This window comes from Mastigoproctus giganteus, chromosome 2, assembly GCF_048544385.1.
Source record: "Mastigoproctus giganteus isolate SK-2022 chromosome 2, ASM4854438v1, whole genome shotgun sequence".
Taxonomy (NCBI): domain Eukaryota; kingdom Metazoa; phylum Arthropoda; class Arachnida; order Uropygi; family Thelyphonidae; genus Mastigoproctus; species Mastigoproctus giganteus.
This window is the reverse complement of record NC_143576.1, coordinates 95,385,348-95,410,638: the sequence shown is the minus strand read 5'-3', so window position 1 is coordinate 95,410,638 and position 25,291 is coordinate 95,385,348. Positions and strand designations below refer to the sequence as shown.

General features: G+C 35.2%; 1 protein-coding gene across 8 annotated transcripts in view; it reads left to right on the top strand.

Moving 5' to 3' along the window:
• Positions 1–25,291, top strand: part of LOC150089437 (uncharacterized) — a 93,936-nt gene that overhangs the window by 49,508 nt on the left and 19,137 nt on the right. For 7 of the 8 annotated variants that reach the window (XM_090368589.1, XM_090368595.1, XM_090368593.1 and 4 more), the window contains 4 exons: positions 4,978–5,094; positions 9,339–10,201; positions 19,123–19,210; positions 24,021–24,281. In XM_090368589.1, the coding sequence (XP_090224715.1) occupies positions 4,978–5,094; positions 9,339–10,201; positions 19,123–19,210; positions 24,021–24,281 (1,329 nt within the window). The remainder of the gene's footprint in view (positions 1–4,977; positions 5,095–9,338; positions 10,202–19,122; positions 19,211–24,020; positions 24,282–25,291) is intronic. The other variant, XM_090368596.1, reaches the window with a different exon arrangement.

The window sequence follows — 25,291 nt, the reverse complement described above, 5'->3', positions numbered from 1 at the left end:
GACCTAAAAGTTACAGAAAAAAGCATCGCTCTGCAAAAAGAAAAAAATATAGGATGATTCAATATGTGAATATCATTGTACCATTAAACTGCATAGTTTAATGAGTCAGCTGAAAGCATATCTTCAAAAGGTATACAGAATTATGCTTGAGTTTGTAGAAGTAGTAATTCAATTTACAATAAACTGATTTACAATTATGTAATTCAAAATTAATTTTGAATAGCATCATTTTATGTATAGCCATATCTGTAAATAAAGCAAACAGAATATGCATAAAAGTTAATGATAAAATAGACCAAGAATTAGGCCAAAGGAAAGAACAGAGGGGCCATTCACAGCACACTATCCACAACAGTTTCTATTACATAGCTAGGCACCTCCGTAGCCAGGTGGACAGGAGCAGCAGTGCGTAGCGCATGCTTCTTGATTAGACCGGGGTTCGAGCCCGTGACCACCAAATACGGAGGATGCGGAAAGGTCAGGGAATGACCACTGCATATCCTCGGAGCAATATGGCCTTAGTTGCTAATGCTCCTTAAAAAAACCAAATAACAACAACTACCTAACCCGGGAAGCTAATCTCATAATTATTGGCTATAACTTGTGCTCTTTAAGTTTTAGAGATGCTGGAACTTCTCAGAAATTGTGGGGCTTTCTTATACTTGTGCATATTATCAAGTGGTTCAGGATAAAGAGGACAATAATTTGAGTTAGTTAGCTGAAACTGTATATTAGGTGTTCTTGATTCAGTTCCTAGGACACTGCTATGGCCTATTTCAGGAACTGACACGATTGGAAGGTTGAGACTTCTGTTGATGGCTCTGGGTGGGAGGTTGACAGAGTTCTGAATATGTACTTCGAGTAGTTATATTGATTGATTGAAGGCACTAGTGCCCTGTGTAAAATTAAACTTTCCAAGAACTTCATTTTTAAACAAATGGCAATATTCTCCATTGAAATGAGCTTATTATTATTAGTAGTAGTTGTAAATGATGCAAGAAAACAAGCTTATACAGTATCAGATGTGCAAATATCTCAAACATTTCCCTAAATTCAGGGTTGCTCTCACAATTATGGCTAAAGGTTTGCTTACCTCTTTTGCTGCCTCCTTTAATATAACTGGATAGATCCCAGCCACCCTGGTTCCTTTTTTTATGTTTAATTTCAACTATTTCTCCGCCACTTTTCTCTCAGTTATCACAAAATGGTTCATCTGCTTTCAGAATTTGACTCACTCATGTCATCTCCATTCCTAAAAAATTCCTCATGCATGAATACCCATTCAGTTTGTCAGCAACCTGAGCAGGATCATCAACAATTAATCCATTCACATCTAGTGGAGGTGCCTCCGTAGCCAGGTGGGCAGGAGCAGCAGTGCATAGCACACGCTTCTTGATTAGACCGGGGTTCGAGCCCATGACCACCAAATACGGAGGATGCAGAAAGGTTAGGGAATGACCACCACATATCCCCGGAGCAATATGGCCTTAGTTGCTAATGCTCCTAAAAACCAAATAACAAAAACATCTAGTGGACCAACAAGATTCATATCCTTCCTTATACTATTTACATAAGTAAAGAGGTCTTCGCTGCTTTTCTCTGCATCTTGAGCGTGTACATTGCACTTTAAAGAATTAAATCCCGTTTTTACCCCAATGATGTGATTCAGTTGACAAGAAATGTAGCCTATAATGATTAGTTAAGCAAGTTATTGTACTAATATGGAATAATGTATGTTTGATAACTGTACAAAAATAAAATAAACTTTTTTTTTTTATGTGGAAATAGCATCTTCCCTTCATTTTATATTTATGTTTGTATTTCCATATATTGTCCTTTACTCAATATATTAGAATATTTTACTGTTGCTTACATACACTGTGGGAAAAAAAATGTGTACATATTTTTTTAGTAATAATCAAGTAAAGATATATTTAAAAAACTGATCACTGGATCCATTGACCATTAATCCTTCATTCTGTTTTTCACAACATTCTCCACTCACATTATTATTATCCACAAAAAAAGTTCTCCAACTGTATTGTCATATCATTTGCATCTATTCAATTTCTCAATGAACATTATCCCCCCCACTTGAGTAATGCTAAATTTGTACTGATTGGTTTCTATAACTATAAAAGTGACAATTTCTTCATTGAATATGCTTCACAAAATTTCAGTCTATGTGTATTGGCTTGATAGTCCAACATTTCTTAAAAATTTAAACAAACTGCTTTCTGTTTAAAAATCAGAGTTTAGTGTAGTGTTCTTGTTTGAAGTTTCTATCTTTTGGTCAGCTGTGTACTGTCATCCTACTTTTCATAACTTTTTATGATGTACTTCCTCTACATACATTCCTATATCATTTGATTCAGTTTCATCTACTAAAATTTTTGATAAGAATTTCAGAATTTCTCCAATTTTGGCTTATATAAGTCTATATTGTTTTAAAATTACCTTCTATGAAATGTGGCCAACTGGTAACCACTTATAATCCAGTTTTAAAGATTCTCATAATATCTAAACAATACTGGCTCCTTTAACTTGTAAAATCAGTAAACAGGTGACGTGTACTTCAGTTTCATGGCAATCTTTGTGTATAGGATGACCCTTAACTTGGTTATAACTTCAGAAGGTGATTCTCAAGGTTCTGAGTAAAAAAATAATTAATTAATTTAAAAAAATAATAAAATAAACTACCTTTTTGACTTCCATCTCATGTAGGTACTTATCCAGCTGACATTTTGAATTTTCCCACACTGTCTTCCTGAACTTTTAAGGAGGCAAATTTTTCCAGTAATTAACAGCTCACTGGCTAAAAGAAAACTTCTTTCAATCCAGTCCTAAACCTTCCCATGTGATTTGAATTTATAGTGCCTGGTTCTGGTATCATTCATAAAAGTGGAAATTTCACCCTCATTCATTTTACTTTCTTCTCTCAGAGCATTATACATCTCATTTAAAAAGGTATTATAAATAGTGTTATGGTAAAATGATATTATAAAAGGTATTATAAACATAGCTTGATATGAGGAAATTTGGTATTGGAAAAAATATTTTTATTAGGGAAAAAAAGTTACATTACATTGTACATTATACTGAACATATTGAAAAATGATTAGACTGTATATTTACAGTTTTGTAAACATACAACTTTACAGTAATTATTCAAAATATACATTGTCAGCTTATATGAATAGCCTGGCTCATATATGACTATCAAATGTGAAACCTTATAAGAACTTAAGTGTTATTAGAATGGCTTGTAGCATTAAAAATTTGTTGAAAAAGTAGCCATTTTGTACAACAGTGCCAGTCTTGTGTACCAAACACCATGTATTTCATGTGACTCCATTTGTGGTAATCTAAGGGGTTTGACAAGAAGTAGCTGAAGTGAACACATATTTGCATACATGCCATATTTCAAATACTAATAGCCCTCTAACTGTTGTGAACTGGACTCATGTTGATATATTGTTTTTCTGCTTGGAATGAATTCAGAGATCGCCTTCTGAAGTTATGACATAAATTTGCAGGACACCCTCTGTGTGGAAATACTCTATCGAAGCAAAGTAGAAAACCATACATACGAAGACATGTTTTAGTGAGTCCACCACAAAAAAGTATATGTGCATGCATACATACATATATACTCAAAAAAAAAAAAAAAAAGCTGCGGAACAGTTTTGGCTAGTTACTGGATTGAATTTTTTTTTTTTTTTTTAAGGCCTATGGAGGATAAGTCTGTCTTCCTTCCTTTTTTATATTGATATTACCAAACACTGAATGAAGGCAGTGGTTTTGAAGTTTTTAATTGGAACTATAATATTTCAATGTGACTGCCTCTAGTTATGTGGCATATGGCTGGCTCAGTGAAAGTCTGTGTCCTATCACACTTGTTCTAACAGGTGTTACACAATCAGTAGGAATTGTGATTTGGTTAATTAAAATGTCTGATAAATCTAATTTTTAATAAAGCCCGAGATAAATATCCAACACTGTGAGTGATGAAGGTTACACTGGCTGTGGAGTCGGGCCACTTTGTTCCATCCAGTGATTTAGAAGGTTGTGTCCAGCAATTTATAAATTATGAGAGAAATGATGTGGTGGTATAGCATCTGGCCTGATTTATGTGATTGTGCCACAGTATAAACAGAACTTTTTTTTTTCCCTTTTTTTTTTTTTTTTTTTGTTGGTATGGCTTATGCTCCACATTATTGCATGGTTTCTCACTTACCCATATTCTGTCATTTATTTATTAGTCCATTTGGGTGGAAAGTGCACTCAGTGCTGAAGATGAAATAGTTGATGAAACCTTTCTCATTGTTCATCTTAATAGCCAAAATATTGAAGTAGAAACCGTGACATTTCATTATGTTATCATCAGTAATGGCCTGTAGAATTTGCAGTTCGTATGGTTTTAGGCCGAGCCATTTTCTCGAGTACAGTAGGCTAAAGTACTTAGAGTTGGCAGCTAGCTTGTTTGTCAATTTTCTGACTATGGAAAAGCTACCTTTGCATTTTCCATAATTCATCACTCGAACAGTCTTCAGTCTTTATGGCATATAACAAAAAAAAATGTATGAACAAAATTCCAATGCCTCTGATACTGGAATGTCTGCTGGGAAGCTGCTTTCCATATCATATAAAAATTTTATGTTAAACTTGCCTTGAGAATTTTCTCTGTTCTGTGCCACTGAAAGTAACTATTTTGTTTTTATATGCATGCCAACTACCAATAAAACTCATTGAACAATAAAAACATGAAGACTACATCTTTCATTTAGTGTTTGTTATGTTTTACTAAATTCAAAATACACAGTTATAGGTGCAAAGCTACTTTTGAATCATTCTGTGTTAAGGTTTCAGATTGAAATGCTTTAGTTTTGATTACTTTGTTTTAAGGATTACTGTGTATTATTCTATTAAATTTTCTAGCTATTAATGTTTGTAGCTGCTCTTTTCTTTTCTCCTTAGTCTAGATTTTAGAGAAACCAGTGACAAAATGCTAAAGCCTACCTTAAAACCACCTGCTGTCTATCAGTCTGCCTCTCTCAATAATCTTGCTAGTGCTGCTGCTGGAATTGTTCCAAGGTAAGTACCAATTAGCATTATCATTGTAACAAAGCAGAATGTAGTGTGGTCAATGTATGAAGTTCTTTGAGTTCTTAGGGATCTACTTAGAACAGAAAAGAAAACTAATCATAAGGTACAATTATGGAGTTAAATGTCTTTTAGAGCTAAATTTTTGGCTTTTGCAAATTTTTTTCAGTAGATTGCTATTTTATTAGGAAAAAAATAAATACAAAAGTTTATATCATTCATATAACAATGTAGGCTTTAGCCATTAAAATTGCTTAATGTAATTAAAATAGCTTAGTGTAATAAAGGATAAGCTTTACCATCCCCCACCCTGTTAGTAGTATTCATTACCTATTAACTTGTATGACATTTGATAGGTCATACAAGTTACGTTGTGGTAGGCCTTGGAAAAATGCCATGATTTGTTGAAGTTTGAAAGCAGGATTATTGTTGGTACTAAGTGGGTGTATTCCTCTCTCTTTTTGTACAAAATAGAATGTCTAGTGAATGAACTGGTCCAGACCTCTCCTTGTGAACATATCCATGGATTGGTAAATTGATCAAGTAAGCAGCCATTGCATCGTCTGTCACACCTACGTGTCAATCAGTACATTCTACTGATAACATGCACCGTCTGTTTACTGAGAGTGTAGGGAGAAACTGCAGTAGCTGCAAACCAATTTGTCCAGTAAGTTTCTGTAGTTTTCTGTGGTTCTTGTGTTGGCTTTCTTTACCTTAGCCGGTCAGAGAAGTGGCAGCTATGTTTTTATGCTAAATGCAAGGTCTTATACTTGGGGAATAACAACCCACAAATAAATTATACACTTGGTGCGGTTGAATTAAAAAACAGTGGCAGAGTAAAGGGATCTTGAAGTTACAATACAGGCAGATATGAAGTTTTCTGAATAGTGTAAACAGGCAGCCAGGAAAGCCCATGTCCTTTCAATTATTTATTGAACACTATCCTGTAGAGATAGGGAGGTCATAATCCCACTGTATAAGGCAATTGTAAGACCACATTTGGAATACTGTGCTCAAGTATGGAGACCTCATCTGAAAAAAGACATTGAGTTTGTTGAAAGGATTCAAAGATGAGCAACTCGAATAGTGAGATTTTTTATTAGGGAGGACGACTGTATGAGGAAAGATTCCAATTATGTGGGCTACAGAGCTTGGCAACCAGGCACCTCAGAGGTGACCTGATTGAGGTTTACAAGGCTCTGAGAGGGATTAATAAAATGAATGAAGGTGGAATTTTCACTGATATAAAGAATTCCAGAATTATGGGTCAATAATTCAGACTACAGGGCTTGAGGTTTAGGTTAGATTGTAGGAAGTTTTCTTTTATAATTTGATAATCAATTACAGTCACTAGCAAACTGTTGATTGCTTGAACAAGTTTCCTTTGTAGGTAGTTGAGGCTGACAGTTTGAATAAATTCAGAGGTCAACTGAATTGTTATGTGTGTGTGGAGGGAAGCACATCATTTATATTTTCTTATCTACTTTTTTTTTTTTTTTTTTTTTTGCCAGTTTTTTTTGCAGCAAAAGCCTGTGGTTTCCTTGCGAATATTATTACTATCACAGTTGGACTGTGTAACCAAGAAATGTGCCATTCTGATGAATTGCCTTTTTATATGCACTGTTTTTCAGTGTCATTATCCACACCCTATATTATTGCAGTATGTTTTACTTTAAATGCATTCAAATCCCAACAAGACTTCATGCCATCCACAACATAAAGTATTGTCAGGATGCTGATACATAATTTAAGGTTTCATAGAAAGGAAGAAAAAAATAAATAAATAAAAAATTATATATATATGCAGTTTCTTTTACTAGTTTAAAATTGAGTAATTAATAAATCATTTATTTTTATTTATTATTTTTTTTTTTTTCTCCTCGCCTTTTCCCATTATTATTTGGGGTCAGCATTTTTATTGTTTTGGTATGCAATTTTTATGGCCAGATGCCCTTCCTGACGCCAACCCTCACCCTTTATTCGGGCTGGGGATATGCGGTGGTCATTCCCTGACCTTCCGCATCCTCTGTATTTGGTGGTCACGGGCTCGAACCCCGGTTTAATCAAGAAGCGTGTGCTATGCACTACTGCTCCTGCCCACCTGGCTACGGAGGCGCCACTATTAATAAATCATTTAATAAAAATCAAAAATTAATATTTTTTTACTAGTTTAGTTTATTAAATGACGTATTTTATACATACAGTGGATGCCGCTTATTGTGATCACTCTTGGACACAGATTAATTGATAACAATAACCGATGAAACAAGAATGCAACTGATCAGAGTGTTTATTGATGCTAGGCAGAAATATGTACATAAAAAAACATGGGATTGGACAGAAAGAAAACAAACCAACACCAAACAATATAAAATACTTAATTTGACTGTCCAATATTTCTTTGAGAAGGTCATCCATAAAAATGAAATTGTTATAATGTTTCTGGAAATCTATATAAACTATTAAAAACAAAGATAATAGAAATGGTTAATTCTCTTATGTAAAATAGTCAGGTTGGTAGGAGTATAGATAAACAGTTTTTTTTTTCAGAGAGTAACAACACCAACTACCAACTGCACAATGTTAGAGTTAAGGAAGAACCATGATAGGACAAAAAAGTGATAACATAAATCAAACTGCTGATTACAATAAACGTTGCTTTTTCTGTGTATGCATACATATATATATTTTTGGGACTTCATAAAACTGACCCCATTATACAAATTATAACATTATCTATGATCATAATAAGCAGCATACACTGTATGCTGCATATTATGAATATATATATTTTTTATATAAAGCTCTTGTCATAAACTTTATCCTATTTTTATTGTTGGCCCTTTATCTTGTCATTTCATCAGTGTTGCTGGCAAAGCAGTTTTAATTGACTCTTTGTTCAGGATTGATATATAATATTGTTATTGGTAGGCTTGGTCGTGGCGCATTATAGCCTTAGTTGCTTTTGCACCAATAAAATCAAAATCCAACCAACCATTGGTAGACCTCTTACGTAATATAATTAGGAGATTTTATCAAATGTTTTTTTATCTGGTGAGTGTCCATGTCAGGATTCTCTCTAGATAAAAGTCTGTAATATCTGCCCAATCTGTATATTTTCTACATCAGACCTTGTTTTTCATCCTTCTGTATATTATTTTCATTGTATGATTTATTATACAGGAATACCTTGCACAGTCAGCTAATGCATTGGAAAAAAACTACCGCACTGACTGAATCAGCATTAAACAGGGAATAGTTTCAGTGGGAAAAATAATGATACGTGGGTATCATAAGGATTTTTTTTATATTAGAAATAATTATGCATGATTAGTTTGAAAAATAATAAATACAAATAGTAATGAGGTAGACCAAGAAAGAAATTAATTGATAATCAATCACAGTCACAGATTATAAACCACACTATAGTGAATCCCGTACTGATTGAAGCCACACTGTGCGAGGTATTGCTGTACTATTAATCCTTTGCAATCCCTCTTTCTGTGTCTTGCTTTTCAATGAATGTTTCCAATATCCTTTTGATTTCAGCAGATCATAGTTAAGTTGAAAGTCCTTGAAATCCAAAGAATGATTAAAAAAAAAATTGCATCCAGTAATTTCACAGCAGTGCGTAGCACATGCTTCTTGATTAGACTGGGGTTCGAGCCCGTGCCCACCAAATACGGAGGATGTGGAAAGGTCAGGGAATAACCACCGCATATCCCCGGAGCAATATGGCCTTAGTTGCTAATGCTCCTAAAAACCAAATACCAAACAAACAAACAAACCAGTAATTTTAGTCTTTAAACATAACCCTGTTAATTTAAATAAGGTGAGCATTAAACAAAAATTACATTGGAATTGGCAATTCATTAGCCAGTGATCATATGGAATACAGTACATCTATTTTCCCACTAGAATGGGTCTATATAAAGCTGAAATATGTAAAAGTGCAATATTTCTGCAGATTAAACTACATATAGTAAATTAACTGTACATTTTACAAAACATTATTTTCACTTCATGTTATGTTTTCACAACTACATTTGATTTTGTCATTTGTTGATAAACATAATAATAATTTTAATATAAAGAGGTCTAAAGCACATTTTTAATCATTTTTGAACTGTACTTATGCAATTTTTTGAATTGTACTTGTGCAATTAATGGAAATTTTCTTAACATTAAAGTTTATATAAAATTTTTTTTTTAGTGTCAGTTTATTCTCTTTCCAGGAAACCAGTTTGTCTTCCACATAGTCAGTTCTCTTCTCTCCAGAGGGTTCGATTTGATGATCAATTGCCCCTGTCTGAGCAAGGTCTCCGCCGTTCTTGTAGAGAACTATATGCTGCTCTTTATTCACAAAAGTGTAATTCAGTTTCAAAATTGCATCAGCAGCAAAATAGTAATTCTGTTCATTATCAAAGCTGCAATCCAGGGGTTAGTTACAATATTTCTTCTCTTCCTTCACCATCTAAAGCAATACGTTTGGGATATCGAATACAAACAAATGCATCCAGTATGACTACAATTAAGGAAGGAGCAGTAGGTAAGGATCAGGAAACAGAATCAAACAAGAGTTATTCAGAGAGGAATCTCCAGATGATTGGAGATGATGTAGAGAAAGGAAGCTCAAGTATGACACATCTTTCTTCTATTCGTGATCATCCTCTGTGTTCTGAGCATCCTGTGAATAGTTCCAAAATACAACCAGTCATAAGAGAAAGATCACTGTTTGGAAATCAAAATATACAGAGTTCATATCAACTTGAAGTTACTCATTTGTGTTCAGAAGACAATAGGACCTCTGACTCGGAATCATTTCTGACTGAGGGAAACGAAATAGTTAGGGAAGCCTCTGATACTAAAAATTATTCACAGAATACTTGGTCTGGTGCATGTGTTGAAGATCAAACCAAATATGATCAAGCCAATACAGAACACGTGATGCAGCCTACATTTTCACTCTCACATCACTTTTGTAGAACAGACATTAATGGAGCAGATTCAAAAGAGTCAGGTCAGAATTCAGGCCAACCTTCTTTGCAACTTTATGAATCTTTGGATGACTGCCTTTATCAGGAAAACTGCATTTCTAGTAAGTGAATTAATTCCTCTTTATCTTATCTTTTATCACATTGTTTTTAATAGTTAATAACATTTGGCTATTACTAAATAAATCATTAACATATTAAAATTTCACTTAATAAGAACCATCTTCAAAAAGACAAATAATCCGGGTTTGTAGATAGTTGTTATTATGTGAAAGTTGAAACAATTAGAATTTTGCAAATATCTTATGAAAAAAACAAGCATTTTAGTAAAATGCTTTAGTATAACACTGGTCAAAAAAAAACGTTTCATTCGATAATTCTTGTAGATTTGATGTTACTGAATTCAAATATGGCAGTCATATTGCTGTAACACCCACCAATTTTAAGGAAGAAGGAATTAAAGTCAAAAATTAAGTTTCTAGTAAAAAAGATTTCATATATCTTAAGAAAATGTTGCGTATGGTACTAAATATTAAACAGTGGGTCTGTTAACCTTAATCTGTTTATCTGTCATTTTTTTTACCTTTTATAAACATCCATTGGTGTCTCCCGTTTGAGATTTGACACTCGAAAATGGAGTCCAAATATGTCTGTCAACATATTTGGACTCCATTTTCCCTATCTTTTTTCCATTTTAGAAATATCTTGGCGAAACCTTTCATCATGTTCATTGGAAACCACTTACCAAGTTTTCAGGAAAAAAGTCTAAATGGGAATTTAGGAAATGAAGCTTTAATGACATGTCGCGTCCGTACTCTCTGTATGCTAAAATTAACTCATCCACATTTTTCACTATAATTTTGTGATTTCTCATTTCCTAAAAAGTTCCAGTAGATGTTTTCAAATACCTTCCAGACTCTTATTTCTATAACATTTAATTTTTTAGTGAATTCCTTATCTTGAAATAGCAGTTTGATTTGAGGACCCACAAAAATTCCCCCTTTTATCTTGGCCTCACCTATTTGAGGAAACTTTTGCCTCAAACAGAAAAATCCTTCTCCTTTTTTTTGCCCATTGCTTTCACAAATATTTTTATCAAACCAGGCTTGATGTGCAATGAAGGTAAATAGATTTTTGACTTATCCACCAAAGGAGGATGCTCTACATTTTTCTTGCCTGGTGTAGTTTCTGAATGGTTGGCCATTTTTTTACCCTTTAGTGGCAACCTTTTGCTCAGCTGTCCACTCACATAAAAAGCAGCAGTGTTTAGTGTCAACCTTGCAACCCATTTAGCAAATCTACCACTTTTAGGTTGGCATATATATTCCATTTGTATTCTGGATAGCATATTTTTTGCAAAAGAACCTGTAGGTTCTCGTACATTTCTTTCATGTGTACTGCATGGGCCAGTGGTCTAGATCGATACTTATTTTCATTATGGAGTAAAACTGCTTTCAAACTGACTTTGGATGAATGAATGAAAAGCCTCCACTGCTCGGGGACATGCTCCAGATATAGCTCTTTCACTAACTCCTGGACATTGTTACAATAAACCAAAGCACCATCCATGGAGTAATAGGTTGTTATGTTAGATTGCCCCTTCCTATAAAAAGACACCTCGACATCTTTTTCAAGATGATTCCACTGCTGAAGTCGTGATCCTAGTAATTGAGCCTTGGTTTTGGAGAGGTCCAAATCTCTGACCAAATTGTTCAATTCTGCCTTTGCAGTATTAAGAGTTAAAGTCTGGATCTGTACTTGTTCTGGGTTCTGCCCCTTCTGGAGACTCATAGTCAAGTCCATAAGTTTCTGGTAGATTTGGCACTGACAATGTATCATCATGAGGAACCAGCCTTAGAACAGAAGGTATGTTGAGAATACTCTACTTTATTCTTGGATTTCCCAGAAAAACCAGAAATATGGGTCATGGAAAAGTGAACATAGTTTATGTGGTTTCGAGGTTCCCGCCATATTTGCTGGAACAGCAAAAGGTATTGATTTACGACTACCTCTAAACCAGTTTGTTAATGTCCTTGAACACGAGCTATAGGAAATCTTAAGAGCCCATACTTTATTTTGATCTCTGACTTTACATACAAAATAGAGTTCATAGGCTTTTTTCACAAGTTGTGACAGTGGCTTCTGCTGCGATTTTAATACCACTTCTCCACAAATGTAGCAAAAGCTATCGGGCTTATTTCAGCAAGAATGTGACATATTTCATGTACAGTTGAGGTATGCACATGTAATAATACAATTAAATTGTAGATTTTTATTTCTAATTTAAATACAGTTCATGATTTGCACTAATGCACGCAATACTTATTCACCACTTGCTCTCTGAAACACACACACTTTTTGAAATATGAAAATGCTTGCTTGGTGTGGAACCCACTTGCATACATACCGGTAGAGAAGTTTCCAGAAGGTTCACAATGAGAAAGAAATTCAGTGCGACTGGAAGAACAGTAATTGGGTTTAATAAGTAATTAACAGGAGCTTTCGAGATTTAAGTATCTCTTCTTGTGACACATGAATACACACATAAATATAAAATATGAAACATTACAAATGGAATGGCAGAGCGTGGTCATGTTGAGTAAAAAGAGAGAGCATGCACGAGGATACGCGAATGCTAAAGCATCACAGCGTAGGACTAGATGATTGTTGTGGATGCTGGCTGCGTACATGGGCTGATTGCCAGCATTTGTCATGCTGTAACAATACAGACTCCATGGTTGGGTGTAGCTGCACGCCTCTATTGTGGTTAAAAATGCTATGACAACCAGATATGTGCAGTGACTCAAGCCACAGTCGTTGATAGTAGTGGCGGGATTGGTCAACCACCTCAGTATCACGTCTGGGATTGAGGTCACGTTGCATCGACAAATAATGCCCTACAACTGCAGAGTCAGCTAATCGAAAGGCCCTTTCATGTTCAGAGAGGCAGTCCTGGAGCCTTCTGGTAGTTTCCCCCACATAGCAGCTGCCACAATCATGGTATGTGATGCAGTATATCACATCACTGCGTAAAAGAGAGGGGGACGACTGTCTTCACCCTCGAGACAAGAGATCGCAATCCTCTACCAGGTAGTTGCAGGCACTTTATCTTGTACCCACGTAAGATTTTAGAAATGTGATCTGAAGCACCTGGGTAATATGGGATGTAAGTGGTAGATATTGTCTCGTCACTATGGGGTGGGTGGCCTCAGACATGCAGCAAGCTCATGGGCTTGTAGGTCACACTTGTCTAAGACATAGGTGGGATAGCCACAGTTCGTGAGGTCAGCTCTTATTTTAGAAACTTTGTTGCGCCTGGCGTCCATGGAGCTGGAATGACTCCAGGCTCGAGAGAGTTCACAGTGTTTCTGGAGAACTATGTCAATAGTTCTAGAACCTTCCAGATACAACCTGACCTTTCTTCTGCACATAATAATATTCTAGAATGTTCCAGAACATTCCTGAATGTTGTAGAAAGCTCATAAACATTCTAGAAAAAAAATAATAATAAAAAAAAATTATAAAATAGATGGAAAACCTAATTAAATGAACTACAGGCCTTGTTTTTCGGTTATTAACCTATGATATTTCAAAACTGAAGGTGATGAGAAATTTTTAAGCATATGTATCAGTTTTTGAACATATGTTGAGAATCTGTTGAAATTATTTCATAGAGGGAATTGATATTGACCAGTGTAAACTATAAATAATTCAGTAAACATGATAATATTGTATTGCCAATTGCTCTCTTATATCAGTATTTTTTTGGGTTCTTATGTTAAGGAAGATGTGACCTATAAAAATCTAGTATCAGATGTATCTTTTGAAATGTCAGCTAAGCAAAAAAATTTAACACTGGAAAAGGCAAAATTCCTTCCAAGTGTGAAATTATTTCTCATGCTGTGAGGAAATCAAGTAATCAGCATTTTGCAAAAAGAGAAGTAAATGGGTTTTATTTCTTTCCCATTGGTTCCCAGTAGACATAGTACATTAAGTAAACAGAAGTTTACCTATAAAGAAGTACATGAAGTGCTATTATTTTTCAAGTTCATGATATTAGTAAGCCTGAAGCTAATATCCTCTAAGCTGGTTCCAAATGGTTGTGTCACTGAAAATTTGTAATAAACTCATTGATAATATCTGAAAAATGCTTTTATTTATTTATTTTTTTAAGTTTAAAGATTGTAGTATGTCATTTGTTGTGCACATAAGAATAGTCTGTGTTCGTAACGTTTTTTTGTCAGGATGGGAAAAAAGTTAAGAACTGCTGCTCTAAGCAGCTTGCCGTGAAAAATCTTAACTACGTAAAACAGGACTTGTTAGTGAACCTGTTATGTATTTAAATACAAAGTTTCACTTTCAATGGAAAGTAAGTGCCCTAAGTAAATACTTATAAGTAACAAACTTATGGCAGTTGACAGCGAACAAGACAGGAGTAATTGTGCAATAGTTCTCTCAAAAATATTCGTACAAATGTTTAGGGGAGGTAGGTAACATCTAAAGGAATGTGAATCGCATAGGAACCCATAACCGGAAACGTCACCGTATGTCGGTAGATGGCGCTGTTCATCAGTTCGTGAGAGGGAGAATTTCTGGTTTACTCATTCAAGCAGTAGTCGCCGCACGAAGAGCATGCATCGATATAAGAACTGTGAGCTGGCAGACATGCACCTAGTGTATGGATTAGCAGAGGACAATTGACGAGCCACTCAACGAATTTATGGAGAATGCTTCCCAGACAGACATGTACCGGACCACCATTTGTTTGCATGTGTGCATCAAAATTTGTGCGATTATGGGTCATTTAGAGGTAACAGAAGTAGTGCGGGCAGACCACATTTGACGCGAACTCCCGCCATGGAAGAAAGTGTGTTGAATGCCATCCAGAATAATCCTACTACCAGCACACGTGCCATTGCCTCTGCCTTAGGAGTGTCTCGTTGCAGTGTACAGCGTGTCTGTCACAACGATTCCTTACACCCCTTTCATCTCCAAAGGGTTCAGTTACTGCTCCCCCCAAGATCATCTTGCATGTGTGGCTTTTGCAGTCGTTTCTCCAAGAAAGTGTTCAAGAATTGAACTTTCCAGCCTATGTTTTGTTCACGGATGAGGCTTATCCAATCAGCACAATGCTCATGTGTGGGCTCACAACAACACACACGGTGTGCGCCTCCATGCGGCACAACATCGCTTTGCAATAAATGTGTGGGCAGGTATGGTCAGTGACTGCTTAGTCGGCCCATACCTGTTACCATCCCACATGAACTCCGCTAAATATTGGATCTTTCTTGAACAAGTTCTACCAGGGTTACTTGATGATGTTCCAGCAGATGTGAGACGCAACATTTGGTTTCAACATGACGGGGCATCTGCCCATTATGGAAGGTGTGTTCGTGACTGTTTGAACAGGCGTTTTGGGCATCGATGGATTGGCTGTAGTGGACCCGTTGCCTGACCCCCACGCTCACCTGATTTATCGAGCCTTGATTTCTTTCTGTGGGGGGCCCTCAAATCTCTCGTGTATGAATCACCTGTGGAGACGGAAATGGATCTCGTGGCCAGACTCGTCTGCGCTGCTGCTACTGTCAAAGAAACTCCAGGTGTGTTCGACCATGTCCTCCAATCCATGCTGCGTCGGTGTTACGCATGCATTACTTCTCATGGTGGAACCTTTGAGCATCTGTTGTAACATCATGAAATGCATCCATCTCGTACTCCATTGTTAATATTATGTCAAATAAATGTTTGCCACTAATTACTGCCTTGTGTCATTTCTGCTTCTTGTGCCTCTGCTACTACTTTCCCATGACATTTCCGGTTATGAGTTCCTATGCGATTCACATTCCTTTAGATGTTACCTACCTCCCCTAAACACCCTGTATATAGGCGGGCACCTCCGTAGCCAGGTGGGAAGGAGCTGCAGTGCATAGCACACACTTCTTGATTAGACTGGGGTTTGAGCCCGTCACCACTAAATACCTAGGATGCGGAAAGGTCAGGGAATGACCACCGTATATTCCCGGAGCAATATGGCCTTAGTTGCTAATGCTCCTAAAACCAAATAACAAGCAATAACAAACTGTATACAGGCTGCCAGGGCAGTACATGGTGTATCTGTGATACTGGAATTTTGCTAGTAGGAGCAAAGAGGTAATTATCCTTTGAGAAAAGAATGCTGCTCTGTGTTTTGTTTTTTCTTTGCTGTCCTAGGACATTATTGTCCTTCCATTGACAAACTCTGGCTTACACTCACTTTTGAAGTGGCTACATTATGCAAGAGTTGAGAATAAATGCTGTAATAAAAGAATACTCTAAAAAAGTTGTCATAAAAAACTAATTTTATATCAGTGATATTTTAAACAATGTCAGTAAATTAAATTCTTTATTCTTGAAATAGTATGATGTTATAATTCACTGATTTCCCTTTATTATGATGTATTGTGTAACAGACATGGTATTTTTACCACACACACACACACACACACACACACACACACACACACATACAATATCCAGCACTCATATCGACAAACACAATTGTTTTTAAGAAGCCACACAAAATAAAGGGCCGACCGGGCTAGCCGAGTGGGTAAAGTACCTGCCCGGCAACCCAAAGGTCGCGGGTTCGATTCCTGCCTCAGGCTTGGATCAAAGTACTGCAAAAACCTTGGGAGGTGCAATATGGCCACAGAAGCTGATGCGCCAACAACTACCAAATCAAAAAAAAAAAAAAAAAAACCAAAATAAAGGTGACATTTTGTTCTTTACAAGATTCTTGCAGGTATGTATCTTGTTCTTCAATCTGTTTTTGTGCTAGTTGGATTTAAGCTTCATGGATAATGCAATGGTTCTTAATACTCTCAGCAGAACAAATTTCCCTTTGTAGCAGGTTGTTGTGGTACTGTGCTATTTTCAAACATGGCCTCACCAAAAGGTGTTTAATTGGCAATTATGTAAAAGATGAGACTGCTGTGAAATCATGTTTTAGGACTAATGATAGGCAGGTCTCCTCTTAGATAGGCCACCTGCCTATCTAAGAAGAGACCACACACAGCAGCTGGCATAAATTAACATTTATGCCAGCTGCTATGTGTGGTATACGAAATCAGTTTACAAAGTTGTATTATAGCTAAAGCTATCTGTTAAAAGTAGTGCAATACCAGGGCAATTCATTATGAAAGCAAGCTTGTTTTACTGTGAGAATTAAGACTGCATGATTTCAGGAAGTAGGATTTAAACTGACATTATATGTCAGTTTAAATCCTACTTCCTGAAAGATCAGAGGACAAGATTGTCATTAAAAATGTTTACAGTTATAAGTAAATTCAGGTTGTATGTGTTTAATATTTATTGAAATGTACTACTCTAATTAAACTGCTTAACCATTTAATGTGCCTCTGAAAAATTCAGAAAATTTTAAAATCTGGCACCTTAATCCCCAAGGATGTTGGATTTTAGAGTTTACTGTATATGCTTTTTTTTTCTTTTTTTTTTTTTGTGATTTTGTACACCTAATCCTCTCATTTACTTTACTGTACATTCCATACTTATACCATTTGCTTGATATACATACATATATCCATAATTGTGTGCAGTTTTGTGTCTTTGGCAATATGATGCTATCCTAGTTAGCAACTACAATACTCGTACACTCCCAATTCCTGTGATTGCCGAGAGTGTGAAAGTTTGCATTTGTCTTTAATAATCCATGCAAAAACAGTGGTAGTTCTTACTTTATAAGATGTTTGCAGGAATATCTTGTTGTTTAATCTATTTTTGTGGTAAGCAGGATTTAAATTACTTAGGTAATGAAATACTTTTAATTCTCACAGCAGAAAGAACTTGAAAATGGGTTGCTTAGTATTGCACTACTTTCAAGCAGATGGCCATGTCATAGGGTTAATTGGCCATTTGTTTGAAAGCTGCAACTCATGTGACAGCCTGTTTCAAAACTAATTGGGATCTCATTAGGTAGGTAATGTCTAGTGCCAACATGTAGATAAAATATTTGTAAAGAAGTTATTTGATGTGAGCTGCATTCTGGTTATGAAATCAGTTTTCAAAGTTGCAATATAACCAAAGCTGTATGTTGAAAGTAGTGCAATATCAGAACAACTCACTGCAAAGGCAAGTTTGTTCTGTTGTGAGAGTTAAGGCCATTGCATTATGTGTGCAGTTTAAATTCTGCTACCTGCAAAAAACAAATAGACAAGATAGTCATTATAAATATTTACAGATGTAATTAAGTTCAGTTGTTTGTGCTTAATATTTATTGAAATGTACTCTTAAGACTGCTCAACCTCTCAAAAATCTGTAAAATTTTAAAATTTGGAACCTTTCAATCCCTAAGCTACACTTGGGGATTGAGAGGCTCCAGACTGGAAGTGGATACTGAATATGCAAATGAGTTGCTAGGGACTCATAGTGAAAACCTCATTACCAATGATTTGATTGAGTTGCAGGCACAAATTCAAATTGAAAATAGGAATGATAGTAGTGATGGAATCTCCAACATTCCTTCAAAGAGACTTGAACCACAAACATCTAAGAAAAATCATGTTGAAGGTAGAAGAGATAGTAGAAGTCATAGAAGATTCCAGTTCCAACATTGAAAGGAGCAGTAATGTTGTCAGAGACCTTCACAATGTCACCATTTGTTATTATTTAGATTCTTTATGATGTAAAAAGGCAACTCATTGGCTTTCTTTGAATGAATTTTTCACACAAGATTAGTGTATCAGGTATGTACAGTAATTATATTTATTCATATTTCATTTTAAAAAACTTGAATTATTTGCAAGTCTTTGGGAACATATCCAAACAAGTTACATGAGGTTATGGGAATTTAATGTTCTGTTATCATACATCCGGTTAATGGTTTTACAAGAGTATGTTGCATATTGTTAACTGATTATAAGATGCAGTTTATTATAAGAATAATTTACTGGCAGTCATTCTATATTATGTTATTGTTTATATAATACAATGTTATTGTTTATATAATTAAACACATTTTTGTATTTAGGTCATAAAACCATCAGTCATCCACAGTGTTTGTCTCCATCTTCAGCAAAAGTATTCGATTCACATTCCCAAGGTTCAGTGCAAAGCAGGTAAAAAAAATTAACTAATAAATTGCAACATTCTTGTTTATTCAGCTTAATTAGTTGATGGATATTTATTAACATTTTGTAAAGTCTGGTTTCATATTCTTTCTGTAACTAAAGGAATTTCTTTAACTTTTTTTTTAATGTTGCTGGTCTTAGTTGGATCTAGAGTTTTCTCTGTTAAGTATTCTGGGTTTTTTCATTCCCATCAGCTTGCAAACTAGTCCTTGAACATGTATTCAACAGACACCATACGTACACACACACCTCTTTATTGGAGCATAGTGCTTGGCTTGGGAGTAAAATAAATAAAAATTAACTAAAGTTAAGAGAAAGATAAGAAAGCTTATCTCTTATATTTGCTGTTACTGTTGAATCCTAAATCTCTCAGACTTGAGATACTGCATCAGAAAAGCAAAGGCTTAAAAATACTCCTATGGAATAACGAAACAAATTTTCACTTTGGTTGTGCACCAACATATTGAAATAATGATTACATTAAATGTTCAGTGATCATTTTTTCATCTAAGGGTGTAGCAATCCATTAGCAAAATTAAATGGAGACATACCCCAAATCAGATTATAAATGTTTTTAAACTTAAATACAAAAGGAAAAGGAATATGAAGAAACATCAATTAAAAAATCATAAGTAAACACATGAGTATGATTAAGAATTAAAATCTTTAATATGAATAAATTAAACTTTGGGGAGACCTTAAGTTTCGATCTATGTAGATATTACTCAGAAGCAGAAGGGTGAGGATAATAGTAAAACAATATGTTTACAATGACAAAGCAACCAAAAATAACAAAAGAAAAAGTGGTATGTGCAGAATGATTGACCAGAGTACATGTTCTCATTCATTTGTTACTTTTGGCATTGGTCAATGTAAACAAATTAATTTTCTTGATATAATGTTGCCCTCCTGCTGTCTCTGAGAAACACCCACAGAGAGGGCTCTTAACACAAAAGCATATATCTCTTTCTCTCTCTCTCTAAGTTGTTTGATTTATTCATGTGAAAGGTTTTTATTCTTAAATGTAGTGAAGTGTTCTCTTCTTAAATTGTAATGCCTGCATTCTCAACATGTCAATTAACATTTATACATAAGATATTCTTGGTAAATGTCATATTTGCATTCTAAATGAAAAATTAACACATACACACAGTTCCTACCAAGTCATGGAACACCTCTCTGCAGGAGATTGTGTGTGACTATGAAATATTCAAATATTTTGGATATAAAGCTAATCAACAGTTAGCCTGTAAATTATTTCATATGTGCATGCTGAATAATGAGCACATGGAAAGTACTAGTCGAGTTTCAGAGGGGAATGATTGTTGGACATTGTGTAGGAAAAGTTTCTGTGTGTGTGTGTGCGTGTGTGTGCGCTATTTCCCAGGAATTAAACATTCCCAAGAACACATTTAGCATGCTCACAAAGTGGAACTCCAGAAGTGACCCTGAGTCCAAGAAGTGTAGACATGAAATAATGACTGATCTGCTTTGAAACAGCTAGTTACTTCATCTCACCATCAGACCAATAACTAGTCTTTGATAACAAAAAAAAGTGACCACACTTTTGACTGGCATGGTGCAACACTGAACTTGGACTGTGGATTGATGAAAATTAGTCCTGTAGAGTGACAGTCATGTCACATGGGCTGTTCCAGCCTGACCGATGTGTCCAGATATGGAGGATATTTGAAGAAGCTTACTGCCCGAATGCATTGTTCCAGCTGCAAGGCTTGGGAGGAGTAGGTGATGGTGGTATCATGATCTGTGGTGTTTTTTATAGTATGGACTAGGTCTGCTGGGCATTCTGGTAATTTGTGTGCCCTACACTGTGGAAATTTAAGGGAAGTGACATTCATTCTTCCGTCCAACACAACAAAGTCCCCATGTAACAAAGCAACAATTGTGAATGTATGATTTAAAAATAGCCAATGGAACTTTAGCTTCAACTTAGAACATCTTTGAGATGAATTGGAATGTAGAATTAGGGCAAGGTGAAGACAGCCCCATTGATTAATGAAGCTCACAAATGTTTCAAAGGTGGGAAGGGAGTGGAAATACTACCAGCTCTCTACTAATGAGTAGAAAATCTTCTGTCATTACGACCAAAGGTGGATCAACACTTAATTTTTTTGAATAATGTTTTGTTCATAACTTAATGTCCTCTGACTTTTGGTAGGACAGTGTATACTATGCTGCATTTGACATATTACTAGTATCAGCTAGTAATGTAGGTGGAAGTTTATTTTGATGGTACAGGTAAGTTTAGTAAGTAGTATGAGGCCTAAGAAAGGCCTGTCCTTCAGGGTTGAAACATTATATTGGTTATACTGGCTGAAACATTTCTAAATGTTTTTATTTGAAATGGTTAAATTTTTCTAAAATGATCTGAGGTCCCTGAAATAATTTATCCCTTAGCAAGCAATTCTGGCATTGGTAGGGAATAAACTGTTCTTGTGATTTCTGATATGTTAATAAAATGTTAGTATTTCTTTTCAGTAAGTTAATTTTGACATCTAAATTAATTTCATGGGGTATATCAGTGTGCATTAATGAGTTCATTAATGCCAGTAGATTTATGCTATTATAGATTCATAATTACAAGTAAAGCCTGCTTAAGATGTTTGACACATTATTAGTTTTTTTGAAGGGAGCAAATAATTTGATCTTGAGCAGGAAAACCTTTTAGGGAGATAGAAATTAAATTAATTCCCTTACTTTTCTTGGGGAAATTTTACTCAAACAATTTGAACTCCCTTAGGTACAATAACTGCTTAAGGGAGTTCAAATTGTTTGAGTAAAATTTCCCCAAGAAAAGTATCCACTAAAGTATCCACTATATGAGATCCACTATATTAAAGTGAAATGGCAGTAAGGTAATTTCATTTTGTTTCCTTATGATATGTTGTTGTTATTAGAATTCTTATCCTACATGACAGTATGGTGATATCACTTCTTGCCACTCGTTTGAAGAGGTCTGGGTTCGATTTCCTTATATCACTGGAGGAATTTGTAAAGTTAGGTTATTTCAGGCAGAGGAAGTAATATGTTTCATGTGAGTTATTTTGTGTTTTTCAGCCTGAATAACATGCACATCGGCACATTAACATGCACGCATGCACACTTGTGCAGACATAATACACTAGATTACTCTATGGCTGAAAACATTTTTGCACCTCTATCCCACAACCATCCTTTTTCAATTTAAATTCATGTCCCCTTAAGTTTGTTGTCCAAGAAAGATTAAAGTCTCCTCACAAGTGCTTAGTTTCCACGCACTGCAGTTTACTTCACTAATCTGGCTGTTTTTCTCTGCACCCATTCCAAAAGGTCAGCATCCTACTTAAAATGAGGCTTTCAGACCTGTATGTAGTACTCAATGTGCTGCTTAACTATTGCCTTATACAAGAGATAATTACCTTAATTTCCCCGCTGGCAAAATTCCTACATATCATTGACAGAACCCCATGAGCTGTCTTAGCAGCCTGTCTACACTGCTCAGAGAGCTTCATACCAGACCGTACAATTATCTCTAGGTCGCTCTCATTCTTGACCACCTTCAGTGTTGTACCACCTAATTGGTGTGTTATTCTGGAATTACTGCTATCCATATGCAGTACCTTACATTTATCAAAGCACTGCATATGGTTATTAATTACCACTTCTCATCCCTAATTTTTCTGTGTCTTGTTGCACTAGTATGAACTTTATTTTTGTTAGTAACTTGCATAATTGAAGTCTTTCTTGGTAAGATTACAGTTTTATTCCCCTCACTATTCTCATTGCTCTGCTCTACACTTGTTCCAAACAGATCCACCCTAAAATGAGGCTTTTGTTCCCAGTCTCTGCTGCTAAAATTTCTGTACATTATTGACAAAACTAAGCTGTACTAGCAGCCTATCTGCATTCACAGATTATACTGACCCCCCATGACTTTACCTGCCGTAGCATTTTTAAATAATTCAACTCAGAATGGTGTTTAAAATTAGTTAATTGATAAATTTAGCATAGGTTTCATCATAAAATTTATGAGCGCATGTATATGTTAATTTATTAACTTAATTTGTTACATATACTTTGTAGTTTAACAATATACATTTAAAAGTAATTTATCTATTATAAATTTTCATCACAAATTATGCTGATCTGATGAGATATTCTTTAAATTGCCACACTGGTAATAATCAACAGCAACACTAAGGCCTTTTACAATTGATATAAAAGGCCTAAGTCAATTGATGCAAGGAATTTTTATGGTTTTTTTTTTCAATGTTTCCTGAATTTTCAGCCTCGGGCTAAGATTGCATGATTTTATTCGTGAAACTTTCATCCAGAGTTTTTCATCCAGAAAAAAGCAAATCCAAAAAAATACATCCAGACACCTCACAGCCTTAATTGTGTTGGTGCGCAGCACACACAACTATACTTTATTTTTTAATTTAAAATGCTGCCCTATTTTGTACACACACACATGCACCAACACAAAGGAACATGCTAAATTTCTTCTGTCACTGGGAAGTAAATCTATAAATAAATCTGTAAAATAGTTACTTTTATGTTCCAAACAATATATTGGGAGGTCCTAGAACTATGCCCATGTTATTTATTGTCAACATCACAAGCATTTTAGTAGTTAAGAAAACAATAATTCTGATAACTTTCTATTAACATTGTACTTGATTATTTTTCAGAACTTAAATTTTTCAAATAGAACATTGATAATTCTCTGGATAAGTAATACTTTTGTTTTTTTTTATTTTATGATGCATAATTGAGTCTCCTCTTGCTTTTTCTTCAGGATGCCCATCTTGAGATGTTTGCATGCTTTAGCAAATTCCTTCAAGTTATCATTTTATCGGACTGCAAGTGAACAGATATATTCTCCCAGGAAAAAGGATATAGCCGGAAATCTGTCTAATCAAAAGCCTAAAGCTGAGGTATACAAACAAGATGAATCTAGTCTTAGTATAACTAAATGTAGTAACAGAAAGTCATTCCTTAAAAGATTAAAAGGAAAGTGCAGCAAGCAAAAGAGGAGTGCTTCCATGGAGAAACAGCTGTAAGTACAATTTCCATTTTATAAGAAAAATATGTGCTACTGAACTGATTTGTTGAGATAAATCTATGTAACGTGCATGTGAATTGGCCAGGAAAATGGAGAGAAGCCCACCCTATTATTCAAGAGAAGTGGAGAATCCACTAAGTGTAATGAATTGTGTAATAAAGGAGTTCATGTGTTCTTCTGCCTTACTTTCCAGTCACCTTTAGAAATGACAATATGTATGCAGAGATAGAACTATGCATGGGTGGAAAAGGTGGTTGGCTAAGGTTTGAGTTAGTGATAGCACAATGTTAAAACAGTTGACATTTACATATCATACTCTGTTTTAATGAAATTGTTTCAGTAATTGAATGTATCCTTTTTTGTGATACATTTTAATTTCTATTCCAAACATATTTATCTGATTAATATAAGATAGCATTTTCATCAAGTTTTTTAATTCTCAAATTAAATTAGTCATTGGTTATCCTACAGAATTTCCCTAGGCCTAGGAATCTTTTTTCCCTCTTTCTTAAAATTTTTGAAATTATAAGCTGTCTAAGAAATTTGTTGATGATGGTAAGTTTTTGCATATATGTAGGGTCAAAAAAAGTATTTATTTATAGGGTTATGCAATGTATATTAACATTATGGGTGTTTCATAATAATATTATAGAATTAAGAGGAAATTTCGTCACAGGAAGCAAGTAAAAAATGTTCAGTTTAGAAATACAGAGTGTTGTCAAAATACAAGGTGTGGTGATAAAGTTCCTGGACTGGGGCTGTCGGTCATGTTCAGTGAGTTCGAAAATAAATGGAAGTAGTAGTAGTAGTAGTATAGTAGTAGTGGCATGTGATGCAAGAAATCACGTATATGAGCTTATGCAGCATCAGCCAAAAAAAAAAAAAATCACACCATTCCCTCCAAATGCCTGTCCAGTTCCTCCTTAAATTTATTCAACCTATCAACTTCCACAACGACAGATGGAAGTTTGTTCCAGCAATTAACCACCTGCTGGCTAAAGGCA